General features: G+C 37.8%; 3 protein-coding genes across 3 annotated transcripts; all 3 read right to left on the bottom strand.

Annotated features, from left to right (window-relative positions):
• Positions 1 to 315: 315 nt before the first annotated feature.
• On the bottom strand, positions 316 to 6,434 carry LOC111569935 (CMRF35-like molecule 8). The gene is made up of 6 exons (XM_023272392.3): positions 6,274 to 6,434; positions 5,877 to 6,197; positions 4,772 to 4,894; positions 4,622 to 4,663; positions 4,398 to 4,549; positions 316 to 1,832 (listed from the first exon to the last, which is right to left on the bottom strand). Exons 1-6 carry the CDS (start codon positions 6,308 to 6,310, stop codon positions 1,491 to 1,493), a joined length of 1,017 nt encoding a protein of 338 aa, XP_023128160.2. The 5' UTR covers positions 6,311 to 6,434; the 3' UTR covers positions 316 to 1,490.
• A 2,130-nt stretch (positions 6,435 to 8,564) lies between these two features.
• LOC118470432 (CMRF35-like molecule 9) lies at positions 8,565 to 14,125 on the bottom strand. The gene is made up of 6 exons (XM_035949103.2): positions 13,726 to 14,125; positions 12,611 to 12,952; positions 11,589 to 11,759; positions 9,838 to 9,933; positions 9,702 to 9,736; positions 8,565 to 9,239 (listed from the first exon to the last, which is right to left on the bottom strand). The coding sequence occupies exons 1-6, from the start codon at positions 13,763 to 13,765 to the stop codon at positions 9,093 to 9,095; spliced, it is 831 nt and encodes a 276-aa protein (XP_035804996.2). The 5' UTR covers positions 13,766 to 14,125; the 3' UTR covers positions 8,565 to 9,092.
• A 2,672-nt stretch (positions 14,126 to 16,797) lies between these two features.
• On the bottom strand, positions 16,798 to 21,315 carry dnajb1b (DnaJ heat shock protein family (Hsp40) member B1b). The gene is made up of 3 exons (XM_023272352.3): positions 20,906 to 21,315; positions 17,545 to 18,155; positions 16,798 to 17,379 (listed from the first exon to the last, which is right to left on the bottom strand). The coding sequence occupies exons 1-3, from the start codon at positions 21,114 to 21,116 to the stop codon at positions 17,146 to 17,148; spliced, it is 1,056 nt and encodes a 351-aa protein (XP_023128120.1). The 5' UTR covers positions 21,117 to 21,315; the 3' UTR covers positions 16,798 to 17,145.
• Between the last annotated feature and the right edge of the window lie 4,225 nt (positions 21,316 to 25,540).

Here is a 25,540-nt window from a genome sequence, read left to right as displayed (position 1 = left end):
TAAAATTGAGTGAATAATTTTGCTGAGGCCTGAAAAAGGGCCTGAGATGAATCACTCTGTGTTTGCTGGATGCACAAATATTTGTTCACACATTTCAAATGTTCAAACGTTTTGTTTTATTACCCTCAACTGTCAAAAAACAGCAACAGTGGTTAAGGTGTCAAAACCTTTTATAAAGTGTGTTTATTATAAAGAGGTATTTGTGTAACATGGTATATTCTGCAAGCTGGTGTACCAAACAATACTGTAAAATAATAAGAAAATAATAAGAAAATAAGCCTCTCATAAAAATACAATCATTTTGTGAATCAAAAATGCATTTTCTAGCTTTAATTCAACATTGAGTATGTTTTTGGCTGTTTAATGGTGGATATTTACATGTGTAAAAACAAAAAATTTACAACAATAACAGACAAATATAATGATAAAATTTGCATTTTGACATACTATCAATGTTTACAGATATAACACATTGATGAAGGCATTTTTTGCTGTGAAAACCTCTGAAATTTCTAACAGATGTACCTCTTTTAAACAACAAATCTTTGTAAATTGACAGACCAAACAATTCTTTTTCTCTCAATACTCACTAATTGTATCTAATTTTAGAAATACATGTCCAGTACCAAAGTTGTTTGATCTATGAAACATGACTTAATTTTGTTTAATAATACATTTTATGTCAAAAACTGCAACTTTCTTTAAAACTAGAAATTTCAAGGTCATTCACAGTTGTGAGTTCATCATGTCATTTTACATGTAAATCTTCAGGCTGTTTTTGTAATTGTACTGACATCTTCTTGTATTTCAAACATTTAGGGACAAAAACCTGTAAAATAAGAAAAAAAATATGTAGAATTACAGATGTTTTGACAGTATATATGATCCAAATTCATGAAGCAAGTACGTCTTTTCTTACACCAGCTGAGCAAGTAATCCCAAAGCAACAATCCCTTTCTTTACACTTTTTAAATTATTCATCAGTGTGATTTTGTCACATCTTACAAGCAAATACATTTTACAATTTTATAACAGTGTCTACGAAGGTCTGTTTTTAAAAATAATTATATCAATATGCAGTGCTTTCTGCCACAGTGTCTTTATTGATATGACCACTGGGAGGCTGTCTGGTAGGTGTATGTACAATGACTTCAGTTACGAAAGTCACGTACAATCGCCCACAGATGCAAAGACTTGTTATTGTCACTGTCAGACTCCACACTGTATAACTTTCATCATGCACTGGATCCCAACACTTCCTCTGACCTTAACCAGAAATATGAACACACACACACACACACGCACACACACACACACACACACACACACACACACACACACACACACACACACACACACAGGGAGAGAGAGAGAGAGAGAGAAACAATACAGCAGATTTACACATAAACAGCCGTTTATACTGTAAAAGCTTGTAGTAATAATGTTGCTCATAATTGGAGAACTTCAGTCGTCCATCAATGTCTTTGAGATCAACTCAGATTCATTCCCGTTAGATCCAAACCAAACCAAACTGATTTGGGCTTTGTGTGCTTTCTAGGACACCCATCAGCTGGTTTTTTACATAATACTGGCGGCAAAGGCTTGATGTACATCCCAGAGATAATGTTGGGGTTGTTTGGCACATTTGAACCTGCAGCACCTTTGGAGAAAGAAATGTTTTCATAGATGTGAATGGGTCTGGCACATTCAGCTGCTGTGGCTCCAGATGTCGGTGGATTCTGTTTTGGGAGGGGAGCACCGACAGAAGCGCTCTCAGGTAACTTTTTAACATGCTGAACCACACTCTCTATATCATCATACTCACAGTCGACCTGTTGAAGAGGTGAAAAGAAACAATAATTAGCAAGTTCTTGTGTGTTCTACATCTTTCTGAGTTAATTTTTATTGTGTTTGCGTATTAAATCTACTTAACAAAACCATGTAGGTTTTACAGCAATAGTATGAAATTACTACCTTAATTAAAAATGCACAGTGTAAATTAGAAAGGCAAAATTGGAAATTTTCTAAAAGAAAGTACTTAAATTGTAAATGAATGGGAAATTTGCATTTCCTTAAAAGAATTCTCCAATTAAACTCAAGTAAATAATAATTTCATATTCATTTGGTATATTGGAAACTAAATAATGCTACATATTGAAAATGCTGTCCTATTTATGCTTAATTAAATGGACCTTTTTGTAAGCGCATTACACATTTTTGCATGTTCAGCTGTCCATTTAATCTATCCCTTGCAGCCAATTAGCTTAGCATTGAGCTGGAAACAAAAGATAGCAGGCAGCATGGCTTCATCCAAAGGTGTAAATAAAAAAAATCCATATAACAATAGCTCACAAGCTCACCAAACAAGATCAGAATTTGATCCATTTTGACACTAAAATCTAACGCCAACAAGTTGTGGTTTGCTGGAGGTTGTGCACCAGAAAATGTCTTGTGTGCCAATATGTGGACTAAGCTGGAACCTCCTGGCTGTAGCATTATATTTAACACAAATACATTTACATATTAACTGTCTTTTCATCTAACAGCATGTCAGTTGTTGAAATGAATTGTGTTTTACTACACATGTAAATAAAGCCCAAAGCATATTTTCATGCTCCCAGTTTAATTTCCTGCATTTTACTTGCATGACTACAGTGATTGTGTATTAGGTTCTGCACGCTTCTGCACGTTCTGACCTACATCGCTATACTGTCTTTTGTGTAAATGAGGATGAATCATCTGAGCTGCTCACGCTTCATCATTTAAATGGAGGTATTACTTAACAAGAAAGCAAATAAGTGTTTTTTATGACATGTCAAACTATTTCTCCGATGAAACACTTCTCTGAACTGAGAACACTTGTGGTTTGTTGTGGTTTTAAAGAATCCCAATGCAAAAGCTCCCCTAACTTAAAATAGAGAACTGTGGCCTTTGGAAAACCCCTCTCAATACAGTAAACAACAGAAACGATATAATTAAAAAGTTAAATAATTTATGATTAATATTGTTTCTCAGTAACTGTATTATTTCTGTGATGACAAGTACAGTATTTTCTATCATGACGGTTAAAAACAGATATTTTGTAAAGACTGTATTGAAAATACAGACCCCAAAGCAGACCCTCAGTACAACAAAAATGAATACAACACTGACAGGCAAGTTAGAAAACCTGTGAACCCCAGCCAACTAAGGATTATGCCTGAAGTCCCTGTGATTCCATTTACTCTAATTACATGAACATGAGTATAAAATGACCTGTGAACACAGAACTCTCTCAGTGTCCAACCCATAGCTTATATCTATCTGCACGTCTGCATCATGTCTCCACATAGGAAAGAATTTTCAGAGGAACTAAAAAATCAGAATTGTGAGAAATGGGAACTACTTGCATAATCTTGGTCTCAAAAACAGACTTAAATCTTGACACATGGACTATGAATGGAAATCAGAGCTTCTGCAGCAGCTTAGACAGTGTGACAGACATTCAACAACAACAAAAAAAACATTGCTTACTCTTTGGTATGTAATGTCAAACTTAAACTTTGCTGAAGTACATGAAAAGTAGCCAGATGAATTTTAGGAGCAGATTCCTTGATCAGATGAGATCAAGAAAAATTTGTTCAGCTCAGATGGGGTCCAACATGTTTGTTGTGAATCTGGCAAAGACTACCAGAGTGACTGCATGGTCCTGACAGTGCAGCACGGAGGTGGCAGTATGATGATACAGAGTCGTATAAATGCAAAAGCTGTTTGCTATTTATGAATGGCCCCTTGAATCCTTGTGGATACATCAAAATACTGGCTGACGACATGACTTGCAATTTCCAGAAGAGGAATATTCCAGTATTCTAATGATCCAAAACACACTGCCAAAGTCACACAAGAGTTTCTAAAGAAGAAAAAGTGAAAACTTTGACCTTTTAAGAGAAGGACAGAGCAACACAATCCTTTGAGCAAAGAGCAGCTGAAAAAATTATCTCTGAAAAATGGCAGAACATCTGAAATGTTGTATTCTCCATGCCAAGGATTGAATCTTGATGTAAACAAAGATGGGTGTACAAAATATTGCAACAAAGGAAAAAGTGCACTCACTTTTGTTGCGTTGAGTTTCTACTGTGGAGCCTTTATTTTGAACAAATCCAAACTGTTTGTTCTCCATTTGAGAAAAGTGTAAATACCCCACTGTTCTACTTAGAAGTAATGCCATTTTGAATCATTTGACATTTAAGTGGTCTTACACAGGGGTGTTCTCACTTCTGGTCTATACTGTACATTTACCTCTGAAACCAGGAAAAGAAACTTGATCATCTTCTGCTGAATTGAATTTGCTCTCAAAGACAGTTGTTGTGCTGTGAAGAGACATCCTGACACGTTCATCTCATCTTTCTGTCTCGTACCTCACTTTCATGTGCATTGCCGACGTCCCTGCTGTTGGAGCAAACTCGCAGTTGAGGTTTTGAAATTTCTTTGCGTTTCCTGCCCCACATTGCCAGCAGCATCAAGATAATGATCATAGCAACGCCTCCGATGGTAACATGCAAGATGGTCCCTGATCAAAAACAAAATTAAATATCTTATCTTGGTCACAAGCTGTTAATCAAATAATCAGATAAAGATTCACCTGTCCAGATGTTCTGTTCTATTCCATTAGTGAAGTTTGAGGCTGTAAGGCAGAATGGGATAAAACTTTATGTAAGTTTGTATGTCAGGTTTGTATTTGTAAGCATTCAGGTCTGACTTTTTTTTTTTTTTTTTTTTTTTTAGCTCCTACCTGTTGAAATGTTTGTAGTCCAAAGAATGTCTATTTCAGTTGTTATTTGTGTTGAATTGGTGACATTCTGGTATGTCCATGTGGAAGAAACATCTGGTGTAACAGTTGTCTCATTTGGGACAACTGTATAGAAACAAGTGGTGCAAGAGGTGTTCAGATTTTTGGTAGTTTTAGATAAATTAAAATGGCATCAGTTAAACAATCAATCAGTATAGAATTTATTTATTTATGTTACCAGTAAGTATTTATTTCAGTTAGGTATTTTTTAAAAAAAATTATGTTCTTTGTGTCAAAGTAAAATGGCATTTATTTCCATTTCACATATATACAATAATATATAACATTATTAGATTGTTGATATTTTTGCATCAATGCATAGGCAGACTTTTATGTTGTAGCTGCTCAAAGTGTAGCTTGTCTAACGTGCAATGTGGTAGTTTAATCCAGGAGATCCCAACGTAAGAGTCTGATCACTTACTCCTGTGTTGATTTACGGACATGGAAAGAAGGAGAAAAAAGCTCTGGAACACGAATTTGTATTTACTTCTTGGATTTCTCATTGCAGTGTTTGTGAAATTTATGTGTTTTATCTCTTAGAACCTCCAAAGACCAATTTAATAAACCACTGAGAAGTTTAAAAGGGGAACGACTTGTTATTGAAATGGATGGATTTCAGAATTTTCTGACAAGGAGCTCCAGACAAATATTGTTTTTTGCCAGGGGTCACAAGCCAACAATATTCTCTAACCAGAGGTTTAAAATGGTTTCGCATTCTGTAATCTTAGCCATGATTTGGTAAAACAGGTATCTGTCAGAAAAATGGAGTAAACTATTTTAAAATATCCAAGGTGGAGTATTTTTTTGCTTACTTTTCCAAAGTAAAAATTGCACTTTTCCATTGAAGTGTTGTAATGTAAAGTAGCACAAACTGAATATACTCCAATGAAAACAAATACCGTAAAACTGGACAGAACTTGATTAAACGTACTTGGTTATGTTCCACTATCATATGGGGAGATGTACATTCATGAATACAGAGACAAAAAGAAACAAATCTTTGAGATAAATTGAACTGCATTTAAAGGTGCTAAGTTGTTGCACATACCTTTCTTTACAGTGAGGTGTACTGAAGTATACGTATCCAATCCAGGCCTGTCCACTGCACACAGGTATTCCTTTGAGTCTGACAGCTGGAGCTGACTGAAGGTCACAGTGAAAGAGCCGTCCCCTGAGTCCACCAGAGTTATCCTTCCTGACTTTGCTCTTTTACCAGATTGTACAGTAACCAGTATATCTTGACTGCTTTTACATGGATCGATGCATAGATACTTATTGTAGTTCCGTGCAAGTCTGTGTGAGCTCTTGAACGAGACTTCTCCCCCCTCGAATCCTTCCACATTGATTTCGGCTCCTTTTGTCAATGTAGCTGCCAAAATTGCATCAAGAAATAAGGCAACCTTAAGTTAAATGAATGCGGGGATAAAATGATGTAGGAGACTTACCACATAAAAGACAATAGAAGACGGAAATGGTCTTCATTTTGGTTAATAAAGAGGCAGTTCTGTAGTTGTTTCTTATCCTGAGTGGTACCTGCAGGGAGTTGCAGTCAATCTGATAAAAATCTAAACAGTGTGCGGACTTTTTAAGCTGCTCCACCACTGTGTGTCATTGTGTAAATGAGATTACATCGAGATAGACCTCAATTGTCTACGTCTTCCTGTGGGTTTGGCTGTCAGAAAAAAAAACATGTAAGTCATAGGCATCGGATATGAACCTACGAGAAGTGAGAGGACCAGTGACTGATGCATGCATACACTTAGTTTCATTAAGTGCTCGTGTCATTTTGGGTATTTTTGCAGTACAAGTGAATTTAAGGTAAAACAGGAAATGAAATTTACATACATCATAAACCTACAATAACAAGCCAATGATTTTTTCTTATACACTGCTTGTCTTTGTGATTTAACTATTTAAATTAAACATACATGTAAATACGCAAAAGTAAACATATGGTTCACTTTGACAGCTTTAGGGAAATTTTAAATAAAATTTATGTCAGTACAGTGTATCAATCATGTGAAAGCAACGTGGCAACATAAAAGGGGTCACTGAGAGGGAATTATCTCTTCAATCTGCCACATGCAGAACTGGCAGCAACTCTGCCATGCTTTTGTGGTTTTTTTTTTTGATAGTTAAAAAAATCCACTGTGCTCAGCAGTAAAAAGTAGATACAGTAAGTGACTAACTGGGGAACATGGTGGAGCATTTAGCAGGGAAATAGTCAGGTATTTTCAGTAGAAACAACAGAGCTAAAGTACACATTCACTAGGTGGTCCAGAACAAAATTAATAATAACTTTGCTCCATAACTTCTGGGTGTGTAAATTTAATTTCGTAAGCATTTATTTCTAACACATGTTGCATTATTTGAAGTGTAAAGTGCTGTGGATTTCATTGTGCTTACTGGAATCTTTTGACATTTCAAGACATAAACTGAATTGCTGTTTGGCAGACGGCTGGCTAGATGGGACATCAAGTCAAGTCACCACTATTTACTGTACTGTATATATGACATTTAGAACAAGAAAAGCACTCAGAGAGCGCAGTACTCCGCCAAGGGTGCTCAGTCGGGATGAGTCCCGATATGTCCGTAGCGGTGGATTTCTAGTAGGATCGCATTCATGTGATCATCAGCAGGTAGCTGACGTAGTGTTCATTTGTTGTCATAGTTACAGTGATGCCGTGTGACATCTCGCTGTGACAGAAATCTTTAACAAATCCGTGGATCCAGACTATAGACTTTCAGCATCACTGCCAAAATCTGATCACTTGGTCCTTGTGTCATTTCTGACCTTCCCTGAAAATTTCATCCAAATCTGTTATTCTGTTTTCGAGTAATGTTGCACACAGACAGACAGAAGGACAAACGTACGACAATCGTCACAAAACTCCGACGTGTTCCTTGGTAGGTGTTGACTCGAAGGGATCCCATTAAGGAAATATGATTAACATTACAAATATACCTGACTAATTTAAATTGAAGATTGAATAACTAGAATATGAAGTCAGTCAGCAGCAAGTTAGCTTAGCTTACGGCAGAAAGCACATTTTTATTTCCACCCTTTGTTTTTTGTACATATTAAAGACATAAAATATAATATGCTAATTAGTTTTAGGGATGCTTTTTGATTGTGTTCTCTTTAAACAAACCCAGACTAGCTTTTTCCACCTGTGTCAAGTCATTATGCTAAAGCTAAGCCAACAACCTGCTGGCTAATATTGATAAATGGATGTGAGAGGGAAATCAGTCTTCCTATTATACATTTCTCCAGAAATTTTCTCAACTTTTTAATTATTGCTTTCACTATAGTCCATTCACAAACACCCTGAAGCAATTTCAGCACACACACAGGATAAATAATGTAGAAATGGCATTGACCCAACCTTTACTCACATTATATAAAATGACTTTTGCTGTATGAAGAGCAGACAGAGGAAATGTAGGAGTCTCCAACACATGCAGGCTTACTGTTGTGAGTCATTGTGGTTGAGTTACCTTTCCCAAAGGTCAAAAGGCTTGTGTGTGCAGTAATGTCAAGGGAAGTTTAAAGATGCCTCTTCATGGGTTCTCTGATGGGTGGATGTATTATATGAGTAGGTTATGGGTGTGGTTGTAGACTCACTGTGTGTTTCTCTAAATTTGTACTCATCACAGCCTTTGTGGAAAGAAACAGACACAATTCAGCAGACTCCCTTGTGCATAAAAAATAGGTATGTGTGACTGACTGAGCATATTAAACTCATTTCCTTTATTTAACATCAAAGCAGATCAAAACAGGTTTGAGACAGGTGAATCTATAAAAAAAAAGGAGATAAATAAGATATCTTCATATCACCTTTGCTAGAATAGTTATATTTTTAAGTTAATTTTTAAATGCTTATAAAGATCCCAAAATGAGGTACACTTACAATCCAGTGCAATATCACGCGTATACCAGTGCTAGTACTTTTTATTCTGCCTTCCATTTGCTTTCTTTAAGTCCTGGTAACTGCAGTGATGTGACAATGAGACACAGACAAGCTGAAGTTAAATGCACAACAGACCTTTTTAAAGAAAGATTCTTGTGACTTTCAAGAGTAAATATTTGAAGATTTTTAAAGAAAATGAGGTTACAGAGCTGTTGTGAGAAGAAACAGTGGACCAGGTCACTCATGTCACATGTGTAGCACCCTCTGCTGGTCCTACTGTGACATGACTTCAACTTTTATGAAGAGAAACTCAGTATGCTGTCAGTCCAGCAATACATCCTGAGCACTGCGCATCATGCTAGGTCCAGGGTTTTGGGATCCAGTGCCGCGTAGATGGAAGCATACTGGGAGGCATCGTGAGAACTGGACTCTGGTTCAACTTGTGGCTCAAATGTCTGCAGCCTCAATCCAACGTCTGCATTTTCCTCACAGACAGCACCCTGCAAATAGATTAAATTCAGTTCAGTTTCATTTATATAGCACCAATTCACAACATATGTCATCTCATAGCAGTTCACATATTAAGATGAAGACCTCAAGAATTTTAAACAACAATCCCAAGTAGCCTTTGGATTCCCCATGAGCACGCAGTCAGAAACAGTGGGAAGGAACCAAAAACCCCTTTAATGGGGAGGGAAAAAAATTCAGACAGAACCAGGCACAGAAAAGGCAGCCATCTGCCTCGACTGGTTGAGGTGAGGATGGAGATGAAGGGGGTGGGGATAGCAGGATAGCAGAATAACAGACGGAGGACAGACAAACAATACAAACAGAACTATGAACATTTTAGAGGCTGGTCAGCGGCTCCAAATCAGAGACATGTAGCTCCAGATCCAGATGCACTATTATTAAAATCATTACAGATGGACAATAGATTTTAAAATAAACAAATGCTCACTCACCTCATGCTTGTTTCCTCCTGGTCCGTTGTGATTATCTGAAACAAACAAGGAAATTTGTATATCTGAACATTATGCTGCTCGGTTTTGGCCTGTGGAGTTAAAGTCTTATAACGTCTCTGTGCTTGTGTCACCTCACCTGAATTACTCCTCCAGCGTCCATAGAACATAAGAGGGATAAGGGCACAAACCAGAAGAGCCAGGCTCACAGATACAGTAATGACCACTGTGGTGTCTGCAAACAACAGAGGGAGATCAAATAGCTTAGTTCGAGAACCTCCAAACAAAGTGACAAAATACTCCAATCCTGGTTAAAAATACTAATTAAGTTCTTGTCTCAGGCTCAACAATATTCTCTTCATTCTAGGAGGTAGAATAGTTTCTGTGGAAACTGCTAGAAATGGAGACTGCATATTTTCACAAGATCACACAATTGACATTAACCAAAGTTTCTTCTACTTTTGTCCATTTGTCACATTTTAATGTTTCAGATCATCAAATGAATTAAATCAATTTTAATATAAGACAAATATAACCCAAGGAAGCACAAAATGGTTTTAAATTATGGTTAAATTTAGTGAAGGAAAAATGCTGTCCAGCCCCACTTTGCCCTTTGTGAAAAAGTAATTGCCCCCTTAGTTACCAATCTGCCAAATGACCAAATTCATTTGGCAGTTGGGTTAAATTTCATCAGCCACACCCACATATGATTACTGCAAGGCTTGTTGAAGCTGAACATTATTTAAATAGAATCTTTTGGACCTATCTGGCATTGTGACGTAGACTAAAAAGCAGCACATGATGCCACGTTCTACAGAGATTCAAGAACTGATGCAAAATAAAGATATTGACCTCTGTCAGTCTGGAAAGGGTTACAAAGCCATTGCTAAAGCAAGCTCTGGGACTTCAGAGAACCACAGTGAGAGACATTATCCACAAATGGAGAAACATGGAACAGACTTCAACCTTCCCAGGAGTGGCCAGTCGACCAACATTTCACCAAGTCCGCGTCGACATCTCATCCAAGACGTCACAAAAGAACCCAGACAAACAGCAAAAGAACTGCAGGCCTCACTGGCCTCAGTTAAGGTCCATCTACATTATTCCAGAATAAGGAAGACACTGGACAAAAATGGCATCATGGGAGAGTGCGAGGTGCAAACCACTACTGAACAAAAAGAAAATAAAGTCTTGTCAGGACCTGGACAACTTTTCATAACTGATGAAGCCATGAATTCTGCTTTCTATCAGAAAATCCTCCTGGAGAATATCCACTCATCAGTTCATGACCTACAGTTCAAGCACTATTGGTTCATGCAGCATGACAATGACCCAAAGCACACAAGCAAGTCCACCTCTGAGCATCTCAAAATGTGTGAGAAAGGTGCAAAAATAGAAGACATTAGGAAATACTTTTTCACAGCATTGTAAATTTAAGTAGAGAGACATTAACAGTGAATTTGGTTTTATTAATTTTGACTGGATATATTAAATACAGTATCTTTACCACCACTACACATCAAATTTCTTGACTTTAAATACATTTTTATTTCTTCCAGATCTCCAGATCTAATCCACAGCTACCACTGCCAGGATAAATTTTGGAGCTGTAACAAATTCTAAGGCATCTTGAATGATAATTCATAAAGCACAAGGCCTTAAGGGTCTTTTTATAACTTGGACTTTGTAACTCATATTCAATCCATGATGCATACAGTGCTAATTACATTTCATATTTATAATTACTAGGATTAGGAGGAATTTCAAGGATGCCACAGAGTGGATGCAAACTTAAAGTTATTATCTGAACTATTTTTATTAAGCATAGTATAATTTTTGAGGCTTTTTAGCTTGTTATACAGACATAAGTTAAGCCAAGCCCTGAAATACCTGTGAGGCTGGTTGCTTGTCGCAGGTTTCTCTTCTTTTCTGAGGAAGGCAGTGTTAAAGGTGCTACTGAAGGTTCCGTGCTGGACAGAAAGTTGCCCTGAGACAGAGCCTCTGATCTGGCCTGCAGGGCAGTAGTTGTGGAAGGAGGGAATCCAGGAGGGACAGTGGAAGCTTTGAGAGAACATAACGGAGGATGACTTGTGAGTGATAATACACATGTATAGGCATGTGTTCATATGACATAGTTGCTGATTCTGTGTATGCAAAAAAGTAGTACATATTATAATATATATATAAGAATATAATGTATAATATATACATATGTATAATAAGATTACATACATAATTGAGGAATTTTTGTGCAAAAGAAATATTCTGCTGGGCTCAACAACACACCAGCTTGATTCTAAGCAGTTTCTGGGCATTCTTTGTCATGTCATATTTTTACCCACTGTGGTATAATTTTTCCACAACCCCCATGACTAGAATGAAAGAGACCTAAAAGAGTGTTTTGTGTAGTGTGGCACAGTTCGAATAATGAATAAAAAAGCTAAATATCTTTATTGAAATGAAAATGGAATCAAATTGTTCAACATTTTTCTAGCATTCAATATAAGTTACTAATACTGGGAAAAATGGTTACCCTGCATACTTTATGCGACTTACATTTTTAATTTCTTTCCATAGTTGTTCCCTGTAAACACAGCCAGTTCAGCTGAAAAATGTCAGAATTTTTGTCATGTGACTGTTGGTAACAGGTATGTTACTTATTGTGTCCAGGTTGTGCTATGGACGGTAGAATGATTTGGTTTTCACAAAATCTATTATAGGAGAATTTTAAAACAAACATGTAAAAGAAAATGATTTTTCCAGTCTGAATGGTGTAATTTTGACCATTATTTTATTTAAACAAAATACATTCAAACCCAACGATGGGTAACCTACAGTAACGCTGATCTGCAGGTCAGAGTGAGCATGTTTTGACCGCACATACCAATAGGAAGTTTAAACCAAAAACTTACCATCTAGGACGATGAGACTGACTTCCTGGTACGACATATTATTAGCTTTCTCCACTCCACACTGATACCGTCCAGCATCCATCCTCTCCAGTTTCTTTATAGTCACAATGAAGACTCCGTATCTTCTGTCGACTTCCATGTAGTATCTGCTTTGCTGTGTGAAGGCAGACCTCCTCCTCTTGGTCTGAATGAGAATGTTTTTACTGCAGACTCCTTTGCAGAAATACATTCTGCTGTGTTCAGAGCTATTGTCTGTGGCCCGTCTACCAGAGCAGCGGATGGAAACCTCTCCACCAACATGACCGCTCACCTCCAGCACTTCAGAGGCCTCCAGACACAAAGCTGCAGTATGAAAGAAAAGGCCTGGTTAAAACTGTGGAGAAGCACCTCTGACTGAGAGTTACAGTGCCTAAGAAGTGTTGCAAATCCTACTTGCCATATGTGTCTTATATACTGCTGTGATTTCTTCACTTTATTTATTGTATAACATCACTGTGGCTTTTCAATTTAGCATGGAAGGTTGCATGCAAATTAAATTCTAGCAGCTTTGTTTTCATGAAAATACTCACTGGTTAAACACTGGTTGAAATCAATTCATAAAAGGACTGAGGGGGTAATAAATCTGCATCTTAAACAGCTATATTCATGAAAATGAGTAAAGCTACAAGTGACACTAAAAAAAATAGGGTAAAGAATAATAATTTATCCTCTCAACTCTATAGAAATCTTCTAAAATTATAATCAAATACTTTATTATATGCTTTAACGACAATAAAATTGCACTGAAAATGGGATAAGCAGAGGAATGTGTCACTACATAAAGTTCATTCAACATTATGTGGCCAATTTTTTGGACATTTTGTCTTTAAGCAACAAAATTTCCCAGGATAACTAATAGATGCACTCAGTTTTGATGTTTCTGTCGGACTGTCAGATTGTAACCACGTTTTAAGGTGAAAAATGCCATTACTGCATCAGTGCATTTATAAATTTACACTTAGATTCGTAAAGTTTATAATTCACTTATATTCAAATATATGCTCATATTAAAATTTTAATTAACAAAGAAGACATGAATGGGGATAACCTCAGGGATAAAATACATCACAACTCACCCGAGAAGCAACAAACTATGATGACATGGGGAAACTTCATCCTCTTATCCAAGTTTAATCAAGGTCAGTAAAGCAAAAAGATTAGTCCAGCGATAGCACAAAAATGGAAGTTCTGTAGCTCCGAAGTAGTTATCTGATTCACTGCCATAAAGATGGAGTCTTAAATATCAGCATAAGACACAAAGGTGTGATTGTGTTTGCAGATTGCGGCTTCAGCTCTTGTCATCAGTAAATAGGCATGCTTCTGTTGTTGCCAAGCCTCTGTGACTGCATTAATTTTTCCTGAAACAGAGAATATACAGTACATACAGTTGTGCTCATCCACTTTCTCTTGATCCCTCGATTGTGAAGAACCAGTTCATGACTGCGATGGTGAATAAAGTCTTCAGTGTTTAAGTGAGGCTCCTTTACGTGGCCTGTGCAGACTAAAGCATCCACAGAACATGAAGCTGGAGGGAATCCAACTCAAAAAGCAGTCTGTCTTCTGACTGAGTCATGTGTTTCAGAGGACAACCTGGGGGCTGCCTTATGCAGGACGACAACCAGACAAAGAGCACTCAACAAAGCAGGTTTATTCCCAGAAAAGACTCTTAAAGCTTTATTTGTAAGAGAATGAGGGGTAAAAAGGGATCTGACTTTAGTAATAGGAAAGACACCTTCTTAGCGTTCTTAAAGTTTTCTTTAGAATTTCACTTTACTGAATCATCCGTCAGTTAAACATCCCTTTATGTGCCCTTTTTATGCATATTAATAAAACTCTTTCAGGAAGATGAGTCTCAATTTTACCTTAAAATAAGAATTTTCTGATTCTTGTGGTGACATTGTCATGAAAAATGAAAACAATTAGTTCACATGCATGAATACCTCTGTGTTCACTCTTGCAGGCAACAACAGAACATTTTGTGTGTTTTGCTGTAAGTTAGCAAAAGCAGCTCTAGCAAGTAAATAAACCTGATTTACAGCGGGACAATTGCTCTTTCTGAATGACTCACCATGCACCTGTGGATTTTTAAGGAGATTATGCAAATAATACAAGGATTTTGCAAATTTTTGATTTCAACAAAAATTGATTCCTCAGTTTCTATATAGAAACTGAATAAAATTACAAGTGTCTTATAAAGCTGAGGGGCTATCCGGTGGTGGGAGGCTACCAAAATAGCAGATGTAAGCATCTTCATATTTTTACAGATTGTATTTTATACCTTCCAAGTTGTGAAGACATAAAAAAACATAATTTTCACCATATAGTATCCTTATTTTTTCCAAAAGAATGACTTTATGCCAAGAAAAATAGTAAGATCTTGAAATATTGGCAGAAGACCATTGAATATTGATGGACTTTAAAGCTACAATCCATTTGAATCTTTCCTGATTCCAAATAATTAAAACAGATCTTAATTATTTTTTGTACAGTTCCTAAATTCTTTTCTGGTAGTGCCTGTAGCACTTGCCCTAATGAGTTCTATTGCTGTTGCCTAGTTATGATGCTCTGGGTCTTAGCTTTTGTGTGTGTTTTTCTTTCTTGTTTGTTTGTTTTAAATGACTAATTGAATTATCTTGGTTTATCTTTTCAGGTCTCCAGAGCCTTTCTAAAATTTATCTAAAGATGTTGCTGAAACCTGCAAAAACAGGAAAAACATGATCCCAATAGGCAGCCAACATTACGTAATAGCCTGGATTAGTTAAGCCTCATTTGAAAAATGGTGCACAGATGCTTTTTAAAATCAATTTGTTCAGTGTTCAAGTAAACCTGTAGTTGACTTATGAGATTTTACATGGAAATGTGTGTCTTTTGATACCAGCAGCAGAGAAGATTTTGGCCTTTAGACCTTATTGCCGGTCAGACATGGTGATGCCAGACTTAAAGAGTGTGAGGGACATAGCGTCAACAACCAAGGTTTGAAACTGAGGCCAATACATTAAGTACCTTCCAGTACAATACTACTAAGGGTTGTAGCTCCAACCCTTAGTAGTGGCTCCAATAGACTCCATTCAAAAAGTGTCAACTTCTTTCATGGAATACTCAGATCCCCCCCCCCCCCACAAGTTATTATGATACTTTTATCTAAATTTGCCTCTTCTAATCAGTCTGCTGGTGGTCATTTTGAAAATAATTGCATAATAAGGTAACCCTTGGCCTTTAGGGGTAAAGAGAGCTACGTCAGAGACATGACGGGCTCAACTGACATGTCTGCTCTGCAGTAGTTGAAGGACAAAAAGGTGATTCACCAGTAACTGCAAGTCACGTTTGTTTTGTTTCATCATAATATAATTAGTGGTATTTTCTCCACATGCCTCAGTGAAGAAGGGAATACAGTTTCCACACTTGTTCCCTAGCTTGCTTTAATCAGTTTTCAGTTTACTATAATTATAGCTTCGTATTCTTCGGTAATTAAATCTTCCAGTGTAAGTTTACCCATTTAACAGCATTTGAAAATATAATCATGACAAGTATTTACAAAAAAAGGCAGTTTAATTTCAAAGTGAAAATGGATTTCTACCTTTCATGAGCACTGTGTATAGATTACACCATACAGGTTCGCTATGAGTTCCAATCAGGTTTCACACTTCACTCCTGCATTCCACATTTGAAAGGTCCAGGATTCAACCGTAAGATGCTGTAGGCCATGTGAGAGAAAATGGTTCTTGTTGAAACTTGCTTTGCATTAGGCAAAAACAAGCTCACTTCCAAAAGCCCTTCATTACAAAAAAAGAATCAATTTAAATTTAAAAAAATTGCAGGATGACTGTTTAGTGTTTACAGAATCAGATTTCTTTACTGAGCTTTCCTTACCGACAGTCGAACAAGTACTACCATTTGTGTTAGCATCGGTTACCCAACAATTTTTTATTTGAAAGTAAAGTTTTCATTTCTCCCTGTCTCAGCTCCTATGCGAGTCATTTAAACACGTAAAAAAAAAACACCTTTCTCCATGTCATAGAAAAGTAGATTTTTACATGGCCGAAATCTTTCTCTGTATCAGTATAAACTTTTCAGGTGGCCCATCCCAAACCATGTAAACAATTCAATACAAATCTTCATGTTGCAATTTCATACTAAAAAAAGAAAAGTTTTTCTCAATGAGAACTTTTATTGTGAACAAAGCAGTTCAAATAGTGCATGGGCAAATATATAAACATACTATTATACACTTGTTTTCATGAAAATATAATCTTACTCAGTAAACCAAACATCACACAAAATTGGTCATTTATTTACATTCTAGCCTGTGAAATGCTGCACTTACTTAGGGGAAGCATTTTTTGTGCACACATAGGCTGGCCTGACTCATGACTGTTCTTTACTGTCTGGAGTGAGTTCAACCTCCACAAGAATGTCCATGTGATGGTTGATGGGAAAAAAAAAAACAAAAAAACATTGGCAGCGTAATATAAGCCCTGCTGTCCTGTTTGTCTTGTTTAAGATCTTGGGAGGACCTGAGCGATGGTGTCTCGGGCGCTCTGAGTGAGTCGTTCTGGGAACTTGACCTCGTACTCCACTATCAGGTCACCTCGACGATCAGGTCGCTTTGGATAAGGCAACCCCTCGCCGCTGATCCGTCGTTTCATCCCCGGGTGCACAATGTCTGTTGATGTTACAGTCACTGTTCTGCTGTCAAGCGTGGGTGCATTTATTGTGCAGCCACACAAGGCCTGATGGGTAAGAAAAGCAAATAAAACAGAAAATTAACATTTATTTGGTACTTTGCTCTACTCATGAGTTGCAGCTGGTAATTATTTTTTAGATTAGCATTAAAGCAGTTTCACAACGTGTTTTAATACAAATGTTATTGAGAATTATATCTAATCTTAACTTACATCTCTGAGTGAGATCTTGGCAGTGTAAACAACGTCAGAGCCATCACGTTTGAACACCGGATGTGGCTTATCCTTCAACACAAAGACCACGTCAGCTGGAATGTTCCTAGGGGTCTCGTCTCCCTCTTTAGGAAACGTGATTTTGGTGCCCTCTTTCCACCCTTTCTTTATCTGCACCTCCAGAATTTTATCTTCTGTCCTTATCGTTCTTCTGTCAGGGTTCAGCCTTTTACGAGTAATCTTCATTTTTTTTGTGCAACCGGACAGCACCTCCTCCAGGGTTACCTTAAGATCATGAACCACGGGAGGGTCCTGCTGCTTCTTTACAACGCTAGTGTGACTGCCCATTCCTCCCATACCTCCCATTCCTCCCATACCGGTGCTGAAAGAGCGAGGGAACCCGCCCATACCGCTGCCCCCCATCCCAAAGTGGCTAAACGGGTCGTCTGTGTCCATGTTCTCGTCTCCATTGTGGCCACCAAAAAACTGTTCAAAGGGGTTACGTCCACCGAAGAACTCTGCAAAGATGGCATGAGGGTCACCCTGGAAAGTGTAGCTGAAGGTGCCAGGACCACCACCGCCGGGACCTGTGGGGCCTCCGCCTTTCAGACCTGGACACAAAAACAATTGAGTTAATATTTGCAAAAAAAGGGTTGAGATTTTGTGCATTACATCAATGTGTTGTTTTGTAGAGAGAAACACATGACATATATAGGAGAAACTAGATCCCTTTAAAAATGACTTACTTGTATACCACGCATAAAAAATTTAAATTTGACATCCATTTACTTTAACTGTTTTTATATAAATAATACTTTTGGACATGAATTGATTTTTGAACAGAAGAGTCACATACTATACTACTGTCTAGTTAACTTGAAAGCTACTATGAAATTATTTACATATGTATACACTGGAATATTATGTGTTTGGGTGTTGCACACATACTGTAAAATAAAAGACATTGAGCCTGATGTTAAAAAAAAGCCACTGATACAAGAAGAAAGGGCAACAGCACATGTCACGTGACAATGAGCAGAAAATAAAAATTTAGTATAAAATGCTGGGTAAATTCATCATGTACATTCACCAACAAAATAGTCCCTCCATGTTACTACTATAGGTGTTTGCCCAATTAGTTTAAATGGAGAAAATAACGGGATATTGGCAGTAGTTAAGCTACAGTGCCTTTTCTGCCTGCATACTCATTTTGATGTGCTCATATTGATATGAAAACTCAAAACGAAATAATAGTGACTAAGCCACTTGACATTATTTCTTAAGTTATTTTGGCTGGATTTCAAATCTGTACAAAGGTGGTGTAAAAAAGCAAAACTTTCTCAGACAGACTGGCAATGAAACTTTCAGCTCCACTGTGTACAGACATCAACATAAAGAATGTGGCATAAACCTACAAAATTCTATTAGGGCAGCTGGCAAATTATTCCTTCTCAGTCTCCTTCTTTGGAAATGTTAAAGCTGAGGAAGTACCAGGATGAAGATGAGACAGAAGCAAATTCCACACCATACTAGAGAAACTTGTCATCTCAAGAGGCATTAGGAGGGCAAAACTCAACACTCAAAGGATCCTGAATAGGTTTTTTAAGTCTTAAAAAATCTGCTTTGTAAAAAAATGCACTCAGGAACATTCAGGCAATTGTGTTGCACTGACTCAGCTGTGGTATTGTGAAGCTGTGTGTAGAACTATAACTAGTGGGCAAAAACGTTTTTAATACTTATTTGGGAGCAAAGTCATGTAACTTTTTAAGTGCTGTTTCTTAATTAGACCTGACAAATGACTTTATATATGCTGTTTTTATGTCCAGGTAACCACTGAAGTTGCAGGTAAGCTCTCTTGCCATCCAATTAGATAGAAGCCTGGTCTTTCTAGCCTGAAATGGGCTCCTAATGGATGACGCCAAGACGGCTGGGATTTAGCTGTCACCATCTTGCTCTTTGAGACCAAACGTGATGAGTGACGAGTGGCTCCAACTGGAAAATCCCTGGCTCAACTGTCTATTTCACACCCAAATATGATGGTAATTTACATGGTAAACATCATGCTGTGTTTAAAAAGGCTTCAGACTTGAAATTGAGACCACAAACTCATGCGGAAAACGTTTAGTAAGGTTACAGATTAAGTGAGAAGTTGGGCCATTTTCTGATAGATTTCTATACAATTGGACATCCTTTTGCAAACAGAAGAGTGATCACCCCCTGCTGGATGTTCATTTTTCAGACCCTGAAGCTAGGCCCATATTTTACATACGGTCTACTCTCTCCCCAGTTATTAAAGCAGAGACCTGATCACGTTAGCCTAAATATATACAGGGACTTTGATATGATTTTATTTTTTATATACTGAACAAAAAATAGCATGCAATATCTTGTGATATCACGGAATAACTGCTTGTTTTTTTTTTTCAATGCAAGGCATCTCTACAACAGAATGGATGCCATGAAACAACCAAGTACATACTATAATGGAAATGATGGTGACGAGATGGAAAGAGGGGTCACAGGCCAAAAATCACAAGTCAGGATTGAGTCACACATCTGCTAGAGATAATGAGGTTGTGGATACTGGCTAGCAGAGTATTTTAATACTCTTTCTGAAGTTAGCGGCTGTTTCGGGTGACAGGATCACGTAGTTGTCCATCCAAAGCATCACGTGGCAGAGTAAGCACCAGGCTAAAGCACTGACAGACACAGCCAGCCTGTTCTCATCTTTCTCTTGTCATCTGTGGCACTGTGTTATCTGAAATAGTTTTTTTTAATAGTTACTTGTCATAGGAGTGTCTGCGTACAGGTCATGCTATCTGTTGTCTTTCAAAGCCACACCTGACTAGGATGGGGTTTAACTCATGTGGTAGAGACTTAGAGGCTAAATTTAACCATTTTTGTAACCATAACTATAGAAATGTAACTGTTTCTCTGAGTCAGAAAGAAGACAATCTGCATGGTGTGGTTATATTTTTGTTCAGTATACAATGTCACCAAGTCATTTTCTAAGCTGCCATACCATAGAAGGACAATTTAAAAAAGTACAAAGCAATTACTTCAAATTCAAATGTATGTGAAGTAACTGGTTCTTGAACACACGCTCTGATTCAGTGTGTCGCTCAGTTCTTGTAGGAACATGTCAAGTTTTGCTGGTGGCTGAGCCTCTCCTAAGTCAAGCCCTGACAGGAGGGGAGCTTTGAGCGCCATGACAGCCGGGATAACGTCCCTCCGGTCCCGTACACGTTTGATGATGTCGGTCCAGCCATGTTTACTGACACAGCTGACAACTAGTGTGTGTATTCTAACGTGAACTAACTAAATAATTCACCTACGGTGCTGACTGATTCAGAAACCCTACCTTCTTCTCCGAAACGGTCATAGATGTCCTTTTTCTTCGGGTCGCTCAAAACGTCGTAAGCTTCGGCAATCTCTTTGAATTTATCCTCGGCTCCCGGTGACTTATTTTTGTCGGGGTGGTAGCGAAGAGCCTGCTTACGATAAGCTTTCTTAATGTCCTCCTCCGACGCTCCTTTCTTAATTCCCAAAATGTCGTAGTAGTCTTTACCCATTTCGACCGTCCGGCGGCCCGTGTAGGATAAACGTTAACGCTGCTCGGTAACGGCTGTCAGTGAAGTGTTAGCGGAGCCTCCTCGTTCGGTCGTCTGTGTCCGTTCACGCCTCTGTGGCCCGATTTTTTTCGTTTATAAACAGCGTGGAGACTTCCAGAGTTTTCCATAAACAGCCCGAACAATCTCCACGGTGACACCCCGGCAGAGCCACGCCCAGTGGGACGTCACGCCGTGCTGCCTCCAAGTGCAGTAGGAAATACCTCTGCTCCGGACATGCCAGGCCAAATCAGTCCCCCAGGACCCCGTCATGTGTCAGTAAATACCACAGCAAAAGCATGCAACTGAGCTTTATTGCCAATTATACTGTAGGACATTTCAAACAATACACAGGAAAGGGTGGCCCCACGCCGAAATTGGCAGACAAGAACACAAGCCGTCTAAAACTGGATGGACTGCTACAAGGACCTTTTGTTATTTTTTGGGTGAGGCACTTAAGACTGCTGTCAGAGTACATTGCAAATCATTTTGAGTTTTTTCAGCTTACAACAATGTGGTGAATTGATTTTTGTTAGACTAATAAGCTCAAAGTTGTAAAAGTATTATGTGTGTGAGGTACAGGAGGCTGCAGTTTCAGGACCACACTTTTAAGACTTGTTTTTCATGACATCCCAACACTCTAAATTGGGTGACAGCTGAAGGGCACTCAGAGTCTACCCAAATACAACTGTCTGTCCAAATACTTGTAGTTTTAAAAGTGTTTCCACCCCATTCTAACACACAAGTTATTGTTACTCCACCAAGGAATGCCCCAGAGTTATGTGACAATCGGCGTTCATTTGTCCTTCCATCTGTTAGTCTGTTTGTCTGTCTGTTCGCAACAGATTTGGATGACATTTTCAGGGAAGGTCAGAAATGACACAAGGACCACCTTAGATTTTGGCAGTGATGCTGCTTATAGTCTGGATCCATGGATTTGTTAAAGATTTCTGTATCATTGAGGCGTCACTGTAACTATGACAACAAGTGAACGCTACATCAGCTGCCTGCTGACGATCCCATGATTGCAATCCTACTACAAATCCACCACTGCAGACTTATCGGGACTTATCCATTGGAAATGATACAACAACTGAGCAGCCTTGGTGGAGTACTGTGCTCTCTGAGTGCTTTTCTTGTTTTGAAGATGGAATACACCCCAAAAACTACTCTTTTCCATGCCCTTGTCATTTCAAAGGTTTACTCCACCCAAAATACTGCTTTCTGTCCCTGTACTTATAGTTTCAAAGGTTTATTCCATCTAAATAATACTTCCTAATGCACAAGTTATGATTTTACCTCCTGAACGTCAGCAAGACCAAGGAGCTGATTGTGAACTACAGCAAGAAGCAGCAGAGGGCACACCATCCACTCAGGATCAGCGGGACAGAGGTGGAATGAGTGGAGAGCTTCAAGTACCTGGGTGCTGACATCGCGCAGGACCTGACGTGGTCCTGTCACATCAACACCCTGGTGAAGAAAGCTCGATAACGTCTCTACCACCTCAGACACCCGAGGGACTTTAAGCTCCCTCTCAAGGTGCTCAGGAACTTCTACACCTGCACCATTGAGAGTGTTTTGGCTGGGAGTATCACCACCTGGATGGGCAGCAGCACCCAGCAGGGCTTCTTGGCCCTGAGGAGGGTGATCCGCTCGGCTGAGTGCACCATCAGAACCACCCTCCCCAACCTGCAGGTTAAAGGCCAGGAAGATTGCGAGTGAGCCCATCCGCCCACCCCAGCCACAGACTGTTTTCTCTGCTGCTGTCAGGGTGGCGTTACTGCTGCCAGAAGGCAAACACAGAGAGGATGAGGAGGAGCTTCTTCCCATAGGCTGTCCGCCTGCTGAACCTGGAAAAAAAAATATACAATCTACATGCAACCTCTTTTCAATATTCAATATCCCATTCACTTTCGCCTTGGACATATACATTATTGCACTACTTCACTTTGATTTATATATTTATTTTGTTCATCTCTATCTATATATGTGTATGTTCACATATATGTGTGTGTGTGTGTGTGTGTGTGTGTGTGTGTGTGTGTGTGTGTGTGTGTGTGTGTGTGCACTTATAAAGATTTATTATACTCAAATACTACTTTCAGACAAAGGTGTTATTGTTTTAAACCTGTATTACAGCCCAAATACCATTTTTGACTAAGTATTTGTAGTTTTAAAAGTTTATGTCACCCAAAATACAGCATTCCGTTCATTTACTTACAGCTTTAAATGTTTATTCCACCTATTAAGTACTTTCTAATTCACACATTATGGTTTTAAAGATGTATTGCACTCCAATATTACTTCTTGTCCAAGTACTTGCAATTTTAAAGGTTTGCTCCATGCCAGTAGTACTTTCCAACTCAAAAATTAACATTTTATAGTTTTATTACACCCCAGTAGTACTTGCTAGTACACAAATTATGATTTATTCCTCCCCCTATGCTAAGTTTTATCCAAGTATTTGTAGCTTTGAAGGTTTATTGCAGCCAAATAGTATTTTCTAGCTCACAAGTTATGGTTTTAAAGACTTATTTCATCCAAAATACTACTGAACAATTAAACTCAACTAGAAAGTGGAAAAAAGAAGATAAGATTCAATGCACTTTAATCTAATAAATTCAGCTTCAAATTCCATAATTAAAATTAAGGTTTGAATATAATTATTCAAAATGTGTAATTGAAATTTGAATCGTATGATTCAAAATCAGTTTTAAGTGGCACATATTTCTGCCCACAATTATATTACAAACCAAAAAATAATCACAATACCTTTCCAAAATTAAGAAAGGAATTTGATATTTTTCCTAAAACATTAAGTCCTGGTGGTGAACAACAGGGAGGTGTGGGGCATAACACACTTTACCTGCATTGGTTGATAACAAACACTTCCAATTTCATTGTCTTTTTTAAAAATGTTACTTAAGTTGGATGAAGACAGTCAAGAAGCATAGGACAAGAAATACTGCTAGCTTTGGAGAGAGTTTAAAAGAACACAGTTTTACATTTTCTTGAACAGGTTTGTGCACATAATAAGGTGTGTTTCTGTCTCTGTACTACATGGCCTAATCTAAACAATGAAGTCAGTTAGACTCTAAGATCAAATAATTAAGACTCAGGACATACTGCCACACCTCAGGCTGGGCAGTTCCTTGGAAATATCAAATAACTGCATACCAGGCAAGATGCCCATTTTGTTTAATTCATGTCTCTGCATAACTTTTTAAGTACAAAACAAGAATAAATGTGCAAATGACACTTGATTATGGATGTATTGTACTGACGAGACCTGTGTCCACCAGTGATATAATGAGACATGAAAGGCATGCAGTATTACATTGTGAGCGGTCAGCTTGAAAATAGTGCACAATTTATTTATTCAATTTTTTTTAAACAAACTAAATGTTGAAAAAATCCCACACTTAATACACATGCTTCAGTAATACAAGTTCATGTATGTAATTAGATACCCCACTAAATCTAACTTAGTGTACTAAATGTCTTGTCAAAAAGTCATACTTTTGTTATGAATTAGTGTTGTTAAACATCGTCACAAGAATCCACAGTCTGTGCTTTGTGACTGTCCTCTGTTTTAGCAATCAGCAAGCTACAGTTCAAAGTCAAGGTTTGCCTGTAAGAAAGTGATTATGTCATTTGTATCTTGGCATTCTTGCATCATTTTGTCGATCGAAGCAAAACCTGTTTTTCAAGGACAAGAATGTTGCCAGTTAAAGAGCAACACAGCAGCAACAGTTCTGATCAGTGTAGGATTGTTTTTTAAGATGAACCTCAAATTTGTTTAATGTCACTTTTCACTATTGTCATGTATAAATTTAAAGTATATGTGTACACAAGTGGTGTTATGAGTTTTTGACACCATGGTTAAAGAGATGGGATTTGTGTGCTCATTTTGACTTTAATGTATGATGTTTTAGCTACAGTAAAATAAATAATTATTGGGTAATTGGGCAAAACTAACATCCCAGTTGGACCTGTCTAAAAAAAAACTGCTCTTAAAAGATTTTCTGAATGTTGCATTGAGAACGTTCTTTCTTTATTATCATGTAACATTGTGTGAACGTTTTGTAGAAGAACTTCTACACAGAAAAATCTCCCAAACATCCACAGAATATTACAAGCAAAATGTTTTACATTTGTTAAAAGATCATATCACAGAAATGTTTTACAAAAACACCTTTCTTCTTTGAACATATTTTTTGAGTGCTGGTTTGAGAACATTCTTCTTTTGTTATCATGGAATGTTATTTGACAAAGTCCTCCAAATGTCCTCCAAACATTCTTTGAATGCTAAACATTCTGTCTTTGTTAACTTTTAACTTCGAAGGAGTATTATTTGAAATACAAAATACCCTTTAAGTGTTCTTTAC

This window comes from Amphiprion ocellaris, chromosome 4 (genome assembly GCF_022539595.1).
Source record: "Amphiprion ocellaris isolate individual 3 ecotype Okinawa chromosome 4, ASM2253959v1, whole genome shotgun sequence".
NCBI classification, from domain to species: Eukaryota; Metazoa; Chordata; class Actinopteri; family Pomacentridae; genus Amphiprion; species Amphiprion ocellaris.
This window is presented reverse-complemented; position numbering and strand designations above follow the sequence as displayed.

Excerpts from the sequence above, each read along its gene's own strand:
- LOC111569935 (XM_023272392.3), bottom strand. The coding sequence starts at position 6,310 with ATGAAGACCATTTCCGTCTTCTATTGTCTTTTATGTG. Across the intron at positions 4,664-4,771 it reads GACTACAAACATTTCAACAG|CCTCAAACTTCACTAATGGA; the intron begins GTAGGAGCTAAA and ends TCTGCCTTACAG. Across the intron at positions 1,833-4,397 it reads GCAATGCACATGAAAGTGAG|GTCGACTGTGAGTATGATGA; the intron begins GTACGAGACAGA and ends CCTCTTCAACAG.
- LOC118470432 (XM_035949103.2), bottom strand. The coding sequence starts at position 13,765 with ATGAAGTTTCCCCATGTCATCATAGTTTGTTGCTTCTCGG. Across the intron at positions 12,953-13,725 it reads CATAGTTTGTTGCTTCTCGG|CTTTGTGTCTGGAGGCCTCT; the intron begins GTGAGTTGTGAT and ends TTCATACTGCAG. Across the intron at positions 9,934-11,588 it reads ACAAGCAACCAGCCTCACAG|ACACCACAGTGGTCATTACT; the intron begins GTATTTCAGGGC and ends TGTTGTTTGCAG.
- dnajb1b (XM_023272352.3), bottom strand. The coding sequence starts at position 21,116 with ATGGGTAAAGACTACTACGACATTTTGGGAATTAAGAAAGGAGCGTCG. Across the intron at positions 18,156-20,905 it reads TGACCGTTTCGGAGAAGAAG|GTCTGAAAGGCGGAGGCCCC; the intron begins GTAGGGTTTCTG and ends TTTTGTGTCCAG. Across the intron at positions 17,380-17,544 it reads CCAAGATCTCACTCAGAGAT|GCCTTGTGTGGCTGCACAAT; the intron begins GTAAGTTAAGAT and ends CTTACCCATCAG.